Source organism: Bos grunniens, chromosome 25, assembly GCF_055505025.1.
Source record: "Bos grunniens cultivar Pamir isolate PY7600 chromosome 25, Bosgru_T2T1.0, whole genome shotgun sequence".
Taxonomy (NCBI): domain Eukaryota; kingdom Metazoa; phylum Chordata; class Mammalia; order Artiodactyla; family Bovidae; genus Bos; species Bos grunniens.
In genome coordinates, this window is record NC_141189.1 from 16,118,014 (window position 1) to 16,134,409 (window position 16,396).

Here is a 16,396-nt window from a genome sequence, read left to right on the forward strand (position 1 = left end):
AGGTATACATATATCCCCCTCCCTTTTGAACCTCCCTCCCATCTCCCACCCCCATCCCTCCCCTCTAGATTGGTACAGAGCCTCTGTTTGAGTTTCCTGAGCCATACAGCAAATTCCTGTTGGCTATCTATTTTATATACAGTAGTATAAGTTCCCATGTTACTCTTTCCATACATCTCACCCTCTCCTCCCCTTTCCCCTGTCCATAAGTCTATTTTCTATGTCTGTTTCTCCATTGCTTCCCCGTAAATAAATTCTTCAGTACCATTTTTCTAGATTCTGTATATATGTGTTAGAATATGATATTTATCTTTTTCTTTCTGACTCACTTCACTCTGTATAATAGGTTCTAGGTTCATCCACCTCATCAGAACTGACATGTGTTCCTTTTTGTGGCTGAGTAATATTCCACTGTGTATATGTACCACAACTTCTTTATCCATTCATCTGTCGATGGGCATCTAGGCTGCTTCCATGTTCTAGCTATTGTAAATAGTGCTGCAATAAACAATGGGATACATGTTTCTCTTTCAGGGTATATGCCTTCAACAGTGATTCTTAACCACTGGATCACGAGGGAAGTCCAGAGTCTTGGTCTTTTATGTTATTATTAATACCAGTGCCTGACACTTTCAGTTCAGTCAGTCAGTTCAGTCGCTCAGTCGTGTCCGACTCTTTGCGACCCCATGAATCGCAGCATGCCAGGCCTCCCTGTCCATCACCAACTCCCGGAGTTCACCCAGACTCACGTCCATCGACTCAGTGATGCCATCCAGCCATCTCATCCTCTGTCGTCCCCTTCTCCTCCTGCCCCCAATCCCTCCCAGCATCAGAGTCTTTTCCAATGAGTCAACTCTTCGCATAAGGTGGCCAAAGTATTGGAGTTTCAGCTTTAGCATCATTCCTTCCAAAGAAATCCCTGACACTTTGAAGACATTCAAATTGCACTTAGGTAACATTTCCCCCAACTTGAAGAGGTAGGTGTCATTATCCTCAAATTATACACAAGGAAAATGAGGTGTAAAAAGGTGACACGTTTCCCTAAGGACCAGAACTAGTCAGTGAACCCAGACCCTTCCAACTCCCAAGCCTAAAGTCTTTCCATGATGTCACAATGCCTCTTCTGTGGCTAATTTCTGTTTAAAATGTCTAAATTCTATGGTGGGGATTTGCAGTATGAGACAGACAAGCTCTGAATGAAGTAAGATTGTGAACTGATAATTGTTGAAACCAGGAGACGGATATTTGGGATTTCATTGAACTATTTTTTCTACTTTTATATGTCCAAAATTTCCCTTAGTAAAAAACTAAAATCAAACTTACACACCAATTTTATACTCAGTCTCTCATGAAATACTTAAAAGACCAGGATAAAATTTAGTATCAGTCCTATTTCACACAGGATGGTAGTCAGCAAACTGAATTTGGATATTTTAGCAGTTATTTAAACTAATAACTTAAAAAAATTCTTTTGGGGATGGATGCTAATAATAAATGACCATGTATACCTGGAAAATAGTGACACACCACCATGCCTGAATATTCCATAGGCCTACATATTCTGTAGCCATTAAAAATAATCTGGGGATTTCTCTGGCAGTCCAGTGGTTAAGACTCTGAGCTTCCAATGCTGGGGGTAAGAGTTTGATCCCTGATTGATTGGGGAACTAAGATCCCATATGCTGCTCCGTGTGGCTTCCCCCCAGAATCAATAAATCTGAAAGCTAGACTGCAGCATTGATATACAATATGTGAAAAGAGTATGGGAAAAACAGTAAGCATTTTACAGTTGCAGTCATGTTAAAAATGCCTGTGGACGTGGATTAAGGACTCTAAGATAGCATGCTGAAGGTATAGTTACTACTATGGTACAAAGAGGAAATGGTAGGACTGGGAGATCAAGGTGACCTGTGACCCTTGCTGGACAATGATGGAGCTGAGCCTGGCACCGGGGCTGCCTCCCGCTGCGGTCAGCTCATCCACCCCTCCCCTGCCCCAAGCAGCCTTTCCGGCTCCTTACCGGGAAGTGGAACCAGAACACAAAGCAGGACTTGACAGGGGTGACAGCTGTGTTCCTGATGAGTTTGTGTTTCCCTCCTGGGAATAAGCCCCGGCTTCGGGTCCGATGGCCATCCAGCTGCAGAGTGTAAGTGAGGTTGGCAACCAGGTGCCCTGGGCAGGGTGGAAAGGCAAGAGGTGAGTGGTGGCGGATCCTGGGGCCAGGGGCTGGGATTGGGGGCCACCTGGAGGACAGCACTGACCTTGGAAGGTGGAGATGAGAGACTTGACCTGGAAACAGACTGTGAGGTTAACGCCTTCCTTCTTCTGGTTGCTGGTGGAATAGGAGCACTCGACTTCATGCACTGGGATCTCGGCCGGGGAGAAGGACACGCTTGTGATGATGTCCACCACAGGCCGGGAGCTGCAGGGCAGGAAACAATCAACACTCTCCCTTGGCTTCAGCTGCCACCCACAATCAGACCTGGGGTTCCAGCAGAATCCAGAGGATTTCCCTTCCCTACTGCAGACCTCATTGTCACTGTCTCTTTGCAACAACAATAATAATGATCATTCATTAGGGCTCCCCATAATGATAATTCATCCTACCAGCCTTCCGACCTATTTTCCATACAGAAGAGTGAGTTTCTAAAGAAAGAAGTCATGGAAATCCCTGGCCTCAGTGGTTAGGGCGCCAAGCTTTCACTGCCAAGGGCCCAGGTTTGATCCCTGGTGGGGGAACTAAGATATTGTACTACTTCAGTGCCAATAATCTTGCAATGATGCCCCATGATATTCAGAGTAAAAACCAAACTTTTCACTGTCTGTGTCATACCACCTGCCTCTCCAGTTTTACCACCTACCACACTGACCCTCTTTCAGTTCCTTATACACATCATAGTTTATTTTTTTTTAGTAATTTTTAAAATATCTTGGCCCAACTTATTTATTTATTTTTACATTGTGGCCTCAAGGCATGTGGGATCTTAGTTCCCCAACCAGGAATCAAACCTGTATCCCTTGAAGTGGAAGCTTGGATTCTTAACCACTGGACCACCAGAAAAGTCTTGACATGTTATACTTTTGCCTGCCTTATAGCCTTGGCACCTCCTGGGCTTTTGACATAGAAAGCTCCTATCCCAGATTTCTGCAAGCCTGGCTCTTTCTTATCTTTCAAGTCCCAGCTCCTCAAACAGGCCTTTCTTGGCCATCCAACCTACCGTAGTTCTCCCCTGCTATTCTGTCTCACAGAACCCTGTTCATGGCCCTAGTGGCACTTACCACAATTGTAGTTACCTATTTACTTTAATTTTTTATTATACGTTCCCCCCCACCCCATACACCCTGCAGTCCATGCCTGCTTCAGTACTGAAGACAGCAGGTGCACCAAGTATTTAGCATGACGTCATTCACTAGGTGACATTACATGAGGCTTCCAGTGACTCTGAAACATGCGTCAGGCAGGAAATGCCATTACCATTTCAAAGATGACTAAAACCTTGAGGTCCTGAGAAGCTAAGTGACTGGGGTAAGATGACCCAAGAAGTCAGTAACTGTCTTTGACTTGAACCCAAATTACCAGGTTCTAAAGCTATCTAATTTTCAAGAAAATTAGAGATACCAAGGGAACATTTCATGCAAAGCTGGGCTCGATAAAGGACAGAAATGGTATGGACCTAACAGAAGCAGAAGATATTAAGAAGAGGTGGCAAGAATACACAGAAGAACTGTACAAAAAAGATCTTCAGGACCCAGACAATCACGATGGTGTGATCACTCACCTAGAGCCAGACATCCTGGAATGTGAAGTCAAGTGGGCCTTAGAAAGCATCACTATGAACAAAGCTAGTGGAGGTGATGGAATTCCAGTTGAACTATTTCAAGTCCTGAAAGATGATGCTGTGAAAGTGCTGCACTCAATATGCCAGCAAATTTGGAAAACTCAGCAGTGGCCACAGGACTGGAAAAGGTCAATTTTCATTCCAATCCCAAAGAAAGGCAATGCCAAAGAATGCTCAAACTACCGCACAATTGCACTCATCTCACATGCTAGTAAAGTAATGCTCAAAATTCTCCAAGCCAGGCTTCAGCAATACGTGAACCGTGAACTTCCAGATGTTCAAGCTGGTTTTAGAAAAGGCAGAGGAACCAGAGATCAAATTGCCAACATCTGCTGGATCATGGAAAAAGCAAGAGAGTTCCAGAAAAACATCTATTTCTGCTTTATTGACTATGCCAAAGCCTTTGACTGTGTGGATCACAATAAACTGTGGGAAATTCTGAAAGAGATGGGAATACCAGACCATTTGACCTGCCTCTTGAGAAATCTGTATACAGGTCAAGAAGCAACAGTTAGAACTGGACATGGAACAACAAACTGGTTCCAAATAGGAAAAGGAGTTCGTCAAGGCTGTATATTGTCACCCTGCTTATTTAACTTATATGCAGAGTACATCATGAGAAACGCTGGGCTGGAAGAAACACAAGCTGGAATCAAGATTGCCGGAAGAAATATCAATAACTTCAGATATGCAGATGACACCACCCTTATGGCAGAAAGTGAAGAGGAACTCAAAAGCCTCTTGATGAAAGTGAAAGTGGAGAGTGAAAAAGTTGGCTTAAAGCTCAACATTCAGAAAACTAGGATCATGGCATCCGGTCCCATCACTTCATGGGAAATAGATGGGGAAACAGTGGAAACAGTGTCAGACTTTATTTTTTTGGGCTCCAAAATCACTGCAGATGGTGACTGCAGCCATGAAATTAAAAGATGCTTACTCCTTGGAAGGAAAGTTATGACCAACCTAGATAGCATATTCAAAAGCAGAGACATTACTTTGCCAACAAAGGTTCGTCTAGTCAAGGCTATTGTTTTTCCTGTGGTCATGTATGGATGTGAGAGTTGGACTGTGAAGAAAGCTGAGCACCGAAGAATTGATGCTTGAACTGTGGTGTTGGAGAAGACTCTTGAGAGTCCCTTGGACTGCAAGGAGATCCAACCAGTCCATTCTGAAGGAGATCAGCCCTGGGATTTCTTTGGAGGGAATGATGCTAAAGCTGAAACTCCAGTACTTTGGTCACCTCATGCGAAGGGTTGATTCATTGGAAAAGACTCTATGCTGGGAGGGATTGGGGGCAGGAGGAGAAGGGGACGACAGAGGATGAGATGGCTGGATGGCATCACCAACTCGATGGATGTGAGTCTGAGTAAACTCCGGGAGTTGGTGATGGACAGGGAGGCCTGGTGTGCTGGGATTCATGGGGTCGCAAATAGTCAGACATGACTGAGCGACTGAACTGAACTGAACTGAAAGCTATCACATGCTTCAGTAGGAGGTTTCAGTGTCAGACAGTTGTTGTTGTTTAGCCACTAAGTTGTGTCCAATTCTTTGAGACTCCATGGACTGCAGCCCACCAGGCTCCTCTTTCCATGGGATTTTCCAGGCAAGAATACTGGAGTGGGTTGCCATTTCCTTCTCCAGGGGATCTTCCCAACCCAGGGATCAAACCCGCGTCTCCTGTACTGGCAAGTGCATTCTTTACCACTGAGCCACCAGGGAAGCCAGTATCAGACAGACTTCAGTTCAAACCCCAATCTGTCACTGAACAGCAGCTGTGTAATCTGGAGTAAGACACGAAGCCAGTATAGAAGGAGAGCCAGGTTCACAGGGTTGGGCTGAAGACCAAATGCGCTGATGGTGATAGCATTTAGCATGACGCCTACTACACCACAACTGCTCAAAAGATGAGAGCTGCAACTATCCCCAGGTAGGACTCAGGAGGCCCATCTTACCTGAGCACGATCACCTGGCCCTCAGCCCCCACAGCCACATCTGCCAGGCCATCCCCGCCGAGGTCCTTCACCCCGTGGATGGAGCGTCCAAACCATTGAATTCCTGAGAACATCTGGGTCCCTTCTATCCGCTGAAGCCAAGAAAGAAATTCATGCAAGCTAGCGGAGAGGACGGGCAGAAGGGTGGGAAGAGCTGGACTGGGGATCACGATAGGGGTTTGAAAGCTTCCAGGGGCCTGGGAATGGGTTTTGATTGGCAGATCAGGATCATCACCTGACTGGGCCGGGGGCTCAGCCCCCCTTGTTGCCCATTGAAGATGTACACGGCCCCCTGCTCCTCCAGAGGGGCTCCCACAGCCACGTCTGTCAGCTCATCCCCGTTGATGTCTGTCAGGGCAGCGATGGCAGCTCCAAATCGCCCAAGGGGGTAGCCGGTCTCCCCCTGCAGCTCTGAGACCATTTGGAACTCCAGCTGGGAAGGAGCAAGGTGACAGGTTCCGCCTCAGTCACTCAGCAAGCTTTCACAGGGTAAGGCACTGGATCTGGAGTGTGTGTGCTTGCTTCAGTCCTGTCCGACTCTTTGCAAACCCGTGGAACGTAGCCCACCAGGCTCCTCTGCCCATGGGATTCTCCGGGCATGAATACTGGAGTGGGGTGCCATTTCCTTCTCCACTGGACAGGAAGAACACTACAGAAATACTGGGTGTGGTCCTTTCCAGAACCGGAACAGTGCCGTCACATCAACCTGGGTTCAAGTTCCCCACTCCGCCTTTTTTATTTGGCAGAGGTCTAACTGCTGGACCACCAGCAAACTCCCCACCCTTGCTGTTGGTGTGACTTTGTGCCTTTGGAAAGTTGCTCAACTTTGCTGAGCTGCGACATTTCCATTCATAAAGCTCAGAGTGTCCCAGAAAGTGATTATGAGACTCAAACAAGGTATCCTACATATAAAAAGTTTGGCACTGGGCCTGGCACACATTTCAGCCATCCCTGCATACTAGCTATTGTTTGTCATTGTTCTAAAGGTCTGATTAACACAGGGTCAGACAGGACACTTTCAGAATAACTGAGACCTGAGAAAGCCTGGGAGTCTCTTTTTCGCACATTCTGTGCTTAGCGTTCTGGTCCCCACCTGTATTTTCTGGTAGATAAACACCCGGCCTCCTCTCTGCTCCCCATAGTACAGGGGGGCTGCAATCAGCAACAGCTCCGTCTCCCCATCTCTGTCCACGTCAACGCCACACAACTCGCCACCAAAATAAGAGCCAACCTGCAAGGAGAGGAAAACGTTTGAGGAAGAAATCCAGAGCCTTTCTCATCAGCTGCACCATATCCATCCTACTCCAAGCCCTCAAATAAAGGTGCAAGTCCTGGATCCTGAGACAAGCTGGGACCTGCGACACCTCGGGCTTCAGTGTTGCAATGCTTGCACCTGCACACATCTCTTTGTATTTTATACAAAGAAACTGTGTGAGACTAAATATAACTTTGTATGTGTCTGCAGTTAGGTCAAATTCTGGACCAATGATACAAAGAGACCAAAAAACCTAACTGCAGCTTTTGAAGAGCCTGGAGCAAAAACAGGGGGTTGGGAGCAAAAGCAGGGTAATGCGCATGCCCCCTGCACTCAACACCACCTAAGGAGTGGGCAAACCACCTAAGTCAGCCCTCTAGCCCGACCCCTGGATGCATCCCTACCCTCACCTCATAGAAGGAGCAAGTCTGCCCTCTCTCGGGGAGCAAGCCTGCAAGGGAACCTGTTGTTCTTGATCTGCCCTGCTGCATCAAGGACCCCAAAAAGCCACGCCTGAGTTTCTTGTCTGGCCTCTGAACAGTTTCAATTGATGAAGGAGGCCAAGTAACAATCCAACTTAGAGCCCAGATGAATTTAGACAAGCAGGGTTCTTTTTGTTTGTTTGTTTAGTTGTGGCCCATGGGCTTAGTTGCTCTACTGCATGTGGGATCTTTCCAGACCAGGGATCAAACCCGTGTCCCCCTGCATTGACAGACGGATTCTAATCCACTGTACCACCAAAGAGTCCAAATTGGGTTCTTAAATTGGCAAGAAAGTGAAAGTGTTATTCGCTCAGTCGTGTCCAACTCTTTGCTACCCCATGAACTGTAGTCTGCCAGGCTCTGCTGTCCTGGGATTTCCTAGGCAAGGATACTGGAGTGGTTAGCCATTACCTTCTCCAAGGGATCTTCCCGACTCAGGGATCGAACCTGAGTCTCCTGCATTGCAGGCAGATTCTTCACCATCTGGGCCACCAGTTCAGTTCAGTTGCTCAATCATGTCCAACTCTGCCACCCCATGGACTGCAGCATGCCAGGCTTCCCTGTCCATCACCAACTCCAGGAGCTCACTCAAACTCATGTCCATTGAGTCGGTGATGCCATCCAACCATCTCATCCTCTGTTGTCCCTTTCTCCTCCTGCCTTCAATCTTTCCCAGCATCAGGGTCTTTTCCAATGAATCAGTTCTTCGAATCAGGTGGCCAAAGTATTGGAGTTTCACCTTCAGCATCAGTCCTTCCAATGAATGTTGAGGATTGATTTCCTTTAGGATGGACTGGTTGGATCTCCTTGTGGTCCAAGGGACTCTCAAGAGTTCTCCAACACCACAGTTCAAAAGCATCAATGTTTCGGTGCTCAGCTTTCTTTATAGTCCAACTCTCACATCCATACATGACTACTGGAAAAACCATAGCTTAGACTAGATGGACCTTTGTTGGCAAAGTAATGTCTCTGCTTTTTAATATGCTGTCTAGTTTGGTCATAGCTTTTCTTCCAAGGAGCAAGTGTCTTTTAATTTCATGGCTGAAGTCACCATCTGCAGTGATTTTGGAGCTCCCATACCCCCCAAAAAGTCTCTCGCTGTTTCCATTGTTTCCCCATCTATTTGCCATGAAGTGATGGGACTAGATGATCAGCCACCAGGGAAGCGCCTAAATTGGCAAGAGGGGATGACAAAACACCCCAGAGGCTTTGTGGGGAACAAATGTGACAGTGATTGGCACAGGGCCAGCACACAACAGGTGAATGAGTGTTCGGAAGACAACAGAGAGCATGATTAGTATCACGCCAGCGCCTTATCGACTGAGGCCACTGCAGCCATGCTCACCTGGATCCCATCTATTTCCTGGATCTGGCTCCAGGGTCCTCCTCTCTTTGGCTGTTGGAACAGCAGCACCCGCCCGACATGCTGGTATCTGGGGGCTCCAGTGGCCAGCAATGACATGGTCCCTCGGGAGGGCAGCCAGGTCACCGTGTAACCTGAGGAGAGAGAGAGGGAGGGGCTTGGAGTCAGGAACACAAGGGCTGCTGAAAGAAGGTAAACCCCAGGGGAAAAGGTGGAGGCGATCCTGGGAAGCTGGGTTAGCGGGAAAGATGCACGGAAATCATCAGAAGACCTTCTCCTGAGAAGAGCAGCCATGTGCTCCGAGGGGTACAAATCCTGGCTGCTGCTGCTGCTAAGTTGCTTCAGTCGTGTCCGACTCTGTGCGACCCCATAGATGGCAGCCCACCAGGCTCCCCCGTCCCTGGGATTCTCCAGGCAAGAACACTGGAGTGGGTTGCCATTTCCTTCTCCAATGCATGAAAGTGAAAAGTGAAAGGGTGCTGGGGTCCAGCCCCGGCTGATCCAGGGTATTCGAAAGAGAGACGGCCTAGGCGACTATTTATATGCTAATTAGAGATATAAAGAGTAATAGAATGAGGATAGCTCAGTAGGAAAATTCAGTGGAGAAAAGAGGCTGAGTAGCTTGGTTTATGCGGAAAATCAATATAACCCGTGACACCAGGTTAGCTCTGACCACAGAGGCCGCAGGCGCCCTCTCGAATAGCGGAAGGTGCCCCACCTTAGACACCTTCTCGAGTGGGTCTTAGAAGCCCAGGCAAATAAGTGGTCGCAGAGGATATCCACGCTCCAGATGGAGACTTCAGCCAGAAGTCAAAGGGAAGAATGACATGGGGAGACCAAGCGTTGGTGAGCAAGGCCCGTAGCTTTATTTTTAACAGGGGCTTATATACCCTAAGTTACACATAGAGGATAATAGGGGATGCAAAGTCAGCAGTTTTTGATCCTTATCAAAAACCAGGGTTTCTTTCCTGCAAATTTATCGTATACAAATGGTTTAGGTGATTTACATCATCTTCTGGCCAGAAGGCCTATTAACATTTTATGACTCTTGACAAGGACTTATCAACAAAGACTTATTTTCTCTAAGAGTAATTATTTTAAGGTTTGGCGCCATCTTCCGAAGATAAAATTGCATTCCTATAGGGCGGATGTGTAATGGGTTTACAACAAAGGAAAGAATTTATTACCTTAAGGGTCTAAAGTTACTAACACCAAGGCCACTACTTATTTTTTCTACATACCAACTATATTAATTAATACACATTCAAGGATACAATTCAGGGGATGTGAAAACTTGGCAACAAGCATTGGCTCATCAATGAATTCCTTTACTAGTTTATTCTGACAGTTTCTAATTCTCTGAGAGGCTGTAAGCTATTTGAATATCTTAAGCTTCCCGTGCCTCTCGAGGCTGGGAGAATGTAAACAATCGTATGCATAGCTGTAGGAGTCCGGGTAAACTTGTCAGGCGAGTTAGAGAGCCATCTGAGGGGTTTGGATTTAAACACTCCTAATTGCCCAGGAACTTTATTAATTGGAGCTGTAAGTTAACTCTTTGACAGAGAGAGCGAGATGGTGGTGGGGGACAGCCCCCAGTAAAGTCAGAGGTGAGAGCACAAAGCAATAAAGTAGGCAGACTCTGGTTTTGCGGGGGTAGATGCTCGAGAATATCCGGGGGGACTCCTGAGGCTCGATCCCGCCTTTGCGTATGCCGAGCCTCCTTCCTCATGACCTTTGTCACGAGTGGAATGCCTCACCGGCTCCCGGCAAAAGGGAAGTCGCTCAGTCGTGTCTGACTCTTCGTGACCCCATGGACTGCAGCCCACCAGGCTCCTCCGTCCATGGGATTTTCCAGGCAAGAGTACTGGAGTGGGGTTCCATTCTCCAACAAATCCTGGCGCCATGGTCCAAAACTGTATTTCACACACCGTGGATAACACGCATGCGCAGACAAAGCAGCCACATGCTACAGGGTAAACATCTTCCCGAGATTCAGTTCACCTGAGGGTTTGTAAAGGAGACTACCTTCTTTTTAAAGAATGAAATAAAGTGGGATTATATTAGTAAGAAGAAGGCAAAGTTTGCACGAAGATTAAAAACCGGGCAAGAGAGGCCTGAAGACTGCCAGCCTGCCCTATGGATTTCAGACTTGGCAGCTCTCACACCGCATGACCCAATTTCTTTCTTTTTTTTAAGAAAAAAAAATATTTATTTTTGGCTGAGCTGGGTCTCAGTTGCAGCAAGTGGGGGCTACTCTCCTGTTGTGGTGCAAGGGTTTCTCACTGTGGTAACTTCTCTGTTTCAGGCACAGGCTCTAGAATGTGGGCTTCTTAGTTGTGGTACACCGGCTTAGCTGCCCCACAGCATGTGGAATCTTTCCGAACCTGGGCTAGAACCTGTGTCCGCTGCACTGGCAGGCAGATTCTTAACCAGTGGACCACCAGGGAGGTCTCCAGTTTCTTAAAACCAATCTCTTTATAGATAGATAGATAAGAAAAGAGACAAAAAGAATTATGTATCTTTATAAAGATACAGTGGAGAAGGTGATGGCACCCCACTCCAGCACTCTTGCCTGGAAAACCCATGGACAGAAGAGCCTGGTGGGCTGCAGTCCATGGGGTCGATAAGAGTCCGACACGGCTGAGCAACTTCCCTTTCACTTTTCACTTTCATGCATTGGAGAAGGAAATGGCAACCCACTCCAGTGTTCTTGCCTGGAGAATCCCAGGGACGGGGGAGCCTGGTGGGCTGCCGTCTATGGGGTCGCACAGAGTCGGACACGACTGAAGCGACTTAGCAGTAGCAGCAGCAGCATAAAGATACAGATCTAGATATATCCTGTTGGCTTTGTTTCTCTGGAGAATGCTGACTGATAAAATAATATACATTTGTGTATATTACTGTTTACATATATATGTGTATATATGTGCTGCTGCTGCTGCTAAGTCGCTTCAGTCGTGTCCGACTCTGTGCGACCCCATAGACCGCAGCCCACCAGGCTTCCCCGTTCCTGGGATTCTCTAGGCAAGAACACTGGAGTGGGTTGCCATTTCCTTCTCCAATGCGTGAAAGTGAAGTCGCTCAATCGTGTCCGACTCTAGCGACCCCATGGACTGCAGCCTACCAGGCTCCTCCGTCCATGGGATTTTCTAGGCAAAAGTACTGGAGAGAGATAAATCAAAAGTGGCCAATGTTGAGTGAAGTTGCTCAGTCGTGTCCGACTCTTTGTGACCCCATGGACTGTAGCCCACCAGGCTCCTCCATCCATGGGATTCTCCAGGCAAGAATACTGGAGTGGGTTGCCATTTCTGGTAAATTAAGGCGAAAAGCATATGGGTGTTCACTGTACTGTTAACTTTTCTCGAAAGTTTGAAAATTTTTTCATAAAAATTTAATAGAAAAGATTGAAATGAAAAGATTATACAAATCAATCAGCCTGGAGATGTAGCCTAATAAAAATGCTGAAATGTAAACATAAAGAGTTGGAGTGACAGAGAATGAGATGGTTGGATGGCATCACTGATTCAAAGGACATGAGTCTGAGCAAACTCTGGGAGATGGTGAAGGCCAGGGAAGCTTGGCATGCGGAAGTCCACAGGGTCCCAAAGAGTCAGACACAACTGAGCGACTGAACAACAAACACAAAGAGTAGTGATTGTACAGCACAGAGAATATAGCCAATATTTCATAATAACCATAAATGGAGCATAATCTATAAAAATTTGAATCACCATCTTGTATACCTGAAACTAATATATTATTGTAAGTCAACCATACCTCAAGGAAAAAAAAAAAGCAGGTGACATGAAAATATTTCCTGCTTCAAAGTATCATGGAGGTTATCTTCATACTTCACAGCTTCTGTGGCGAGGTTTCCTGCTCTCTGTTCCTACTGACAAAATGCTGGAGCAAGTGCTGCAGGAAATTAGATCAGGGATTGTGTGAGAGCCAAGAGCCAGCTTATAGGAATGCTCTGAAGATGGCTCACTAACTCAACTTGACCTTCTTTGCTTATTTTATTAAATTAATTTGTGTTGGAGTATAGTTGATTTACAATGTTGTGTTAGTTTCACGTATATAGCAAACTGATTCATATACATATATCCACTCTTTTTTAGATTCTTTTCCCATAGAGGCCATTACAGAGTATCCAGTAGAGTTCCCTGGGCTATATACAGTATGTACTTTTATTTTATATATAGTAATGTGTATATGTCATTCCCGATCTCTCAGTTTATCTCTTCCCTGCATGACCTTCTTTGCTTAGAGCAATTCAAAGTGGGTGAGACAAAGAGATGTCTGAGATTCTATAGCCCAGGAGAGGAACGGTGAAGAGGCCAAACCACTCTCCTGGTTTCTTCATGTATATTCCTGAAGCACAGGGATTAAGAACTTGATCTCTGAAATTAGAGAGACGAAGTTTTAACGCAAGTGTGACTTCTTCCTGGCTGTATAATCTTGAGTAAATTACTTCCTTTTTTCTGAGCCTCAGTTTTCTCATTAAAAAAAAAAATGAGACAGTACCAATCTTACAGGGTTGTTTTGAAGATTAAATAAGATCGTGGATGTAAGATGCTTGGCACCATGCTAGTGAAACATAAACTAAGATCTGAAGGATAGTAACATAGCAGGCAATCAAGAATATATTTACTTCTACATATATATAAACACACACACAGACCTCTATGTGTGTGTGTGTGTGTGTGGGGGTGTGTGTATTATGGGGTGGGTGCCTAACTACAGATTCAACTTTGGCATTATTTCTTCTTATTTAGGGAGCCACCTTGCCAACTATTTTACAGTAGAGTTGTCCTTAGATATCCGCAGTGGATTGGCTCTAGGACTTGCCCCAATACCAAAATTCACAGATGCTCAAAGTCCTACAATTGGCCCTCGATATCCCCGACTTTCAAATCTGTGGCTTCAACCAATCTTGGATCATAAACATGGAACCCGCAGCTTCAGAGAGCCAGCTGGATACTGAAGCACAAAAAACCTCTTTGAAGGCAGCAGTGTAGATGTTGTAGGGTTAGTGAAGTGGTTACCAACCATAGACCCCGGGTTCCACCTACTAGCTCTGTGACCCTGGACAAGTTATTTAAAGTCCCCTGGGCTGGGGACTTTCCTGGTGGTCCAGTGGTTAAGAATCCGCCTTTCAGTGCAGAGGATGTGGGTTCAACCCCTGGTCGGGGAACTAAGGTGCAACTCCACCCATTTGCTGCAGCTAGTGAGCTTACGTGCTCTAGAGCCCAGGCACCACAGTTCGAGAAAGCCCTCGTGCTGTTGAAGACTCAGCACAGTCAAAATAAAGAAATAAATAGTCTCCTGGGCTCAGTTTCTTCATTTGTAAAATAGAGATGATAAAAATACCTACTTACAGGGTTGCTGGGAAGATAAAATGAGGTCAAAGAAGTTAATAGGTGTCATGCACTCAGAACAGCGCCTGGTGCATAATACTTGCACAAAAAAAGAATGTGTGCGTGCTAAGTCGCTTCAGTCATGTCTGACTCTTTGCAACCCCGTGGACTGTAGCCCACCAGGTTTCTCTGTCCATGGGATTCTCCAGGCAAGAATATTGGAGTGGGTTGCCATGCCTGCCTCCAGGAGATCTTCCTGAACCAGGGGTCAAACCGGCATCTCCTGTAGCTCCTGCATTGCAAGCAGATTCTTTACCACTGAGCCACTGGGGAAGCCTTCACAAAAATAGAATACTTGTCCCAAATACTTGTCAAAAAAAGAAAAGGAAAAAAATCACTTGGGGCAGTCCCCCTTAGAAGGGTAGATATGTGATGAATAGCACCAATTTTCCCGAGGAAAGTATTTAACAAGATCTTTGTGTTCTGAGAGTTGAATAATAGTCTTTGTGTACTGAGCCCACCCCTAGGCAAGGGTCACAGGTGAGGAAGGGAGGAAGGTGTTGGTTCTAGATCTTTGAGGAGGTCATCTATCTGAAGCAGTCTATTGCTTCTATCTGAAGCTATCTATCAGAAGCAGTCCTATCGCAGGGCTCTTGAAGTCAGTTTATGCCTTGAGACTGGTTGAACATGAACTAGAAGGGCTATAACCCTGAGTGAAGGACAAGATCCCTCTGTTCTTGAGACTGGCATCACCTTGGATGAGCAGCATCCCCAGGACTGTGCAGGACAAGACATCACGAGGCAGAAAGAAGCAATAACAGTTGTGAGTTGACCAAACGCATTTCCTCTGTGCTTGGCATGTGGTGAATTCTTGAGACTGAATCGATCCTGGAGTTCCTGGACAATTCTAGAAGAAGAAACCTTGCAGAGGAGGGGCTGGTCCTCCTATTAATGAGGTAAATTTTTTTAAACTGTACTCAGGGACTCTCCTGGTGGTCCAGTGGTTAAGAATCCACCTGCCAATGCAGGTGACGTGGGTTCGATCCCTGGTCAGAGAAGATCCTATGTACCATGGGGCAGCTAAGCCTGTGCACCACAACTACTGAGCCTGAGTACTCTAGAGCCCATGCTCTGCAACAAGAGAATCCACCACAGTAAAATGTACTCAGGATTTAATGCATCAGTTCAGCTCAGTTCAGTCGCTCAGTCGTGTCCAACTCTTTGCGACCCCATGATCCCAGCACGCCAGGCCTCCCTGTCTATCACCAACTCCCAGAGTTCACTCAGACTCACGTCCATCAAGTCAGTGATGCCATCCAGCCATCTCATCCTCTGCCGTCCCCTTCTCCTCCTGCCCCCAATCCCTCCCGGCATCAGGGTCTTTTCCAATGAGTCAACTCTTCACATGAGGTGGCCAAAGTACTGGAGTTTCAGCTTCAGCATCATTCCTTCCAAAGAAATCCCAGGGCTGATCTCCTTCAGAATGGACTGGTTGGATCTTCTTGCAGTCCAAGGGACTCTCAAGAGTCTTCTCCAACACCACAGTTCAAAAGCATCAATTCTTTGGCACTTAGCCTTCTTCACAGTCCAACTCTCACATCCATACATGACCACTGGAAAACCATAGCCTTGACTAGATGGACCTTTGTTGGCAAAGTAATGTCTCTGCTTTTGAATATGCTATATAGATTGGTCATAACTTTCCTTCCAAGGAGTAAGCGTCTTTTAATTTCATAGGTATGACTAAATGACAACACAGAGAGCTTGGGCTTCCCTGGTGGCTCAGAAGGTAAAGAATCTGCCCGCAATGCAGGAGACTTCGGTTTGATCCCTGGGTCAGGAAGATCCCCTATAGAAGGAAATGGCAACCCACTCCAGTATTCTTGCCTGGAGAATTCCATGGACAGAGAGCCTGGCAGGCTATAGTCCATGGGGTCGCAGAGTCATACACTACTGAGTGACTAACATACACACACACACACACACACACACAGAGGACTGGGCGGTTTGAATAACATTGGTAGGCTCTGAGCTATAGGGATGGTCTTCAGTTGTCTAGTACTTGGGCCAGGGATGATTTAGGTCAGGGTGGATTACTAGCTGGGTGCA

General features: G+C 46.4%; 1 protein-coding gene across 4 annotated transcripts in view; it reads right to left on the bottom strand.

Moving 5' to 3' along the window:
• Positions 1–16,396, bottom strand: part of ITGAL (integrin subunit alpha L) — a 49,612-nt gene that overhangs the window by 14,762 nt on the left and 18,454 nt on the right. For 3 of the 4 annotated variants that reach the window (XM_086374947.1, XM_086374946.1, XM_086374948.1), the window contains 6 exons: positions 8,913–9,064; positions 6,924–7,061; positions 6,066–6,263; positions 5,792–5,922; positions 2,262–2,422; positions 2,021–2,172 (listed from right to left, as the gene is read on the bottom strand). In XM_086374947.1, the coding sequence (XP_086231073.1) occupies positions 2,021–2,172; positions 2,262–2,422; positions 5,792–5,922; positions 6,066–6,263; positions 6,924–7,061; positions 8,913–9,064 (932 nt within the window). Of the gene's footprint in view, positions 1–2,020; positions 2,173–2,261; positions 2,423–5,791; positions 5,923–6,065; positions 6,264–6,923; positions 7,062–7,978; positions 8,737–8,912; positions 9,065–16,396 lie in introns of those variants that run through there. The other variant, XM_086374949.1, reaches the window with a different exon arrangement.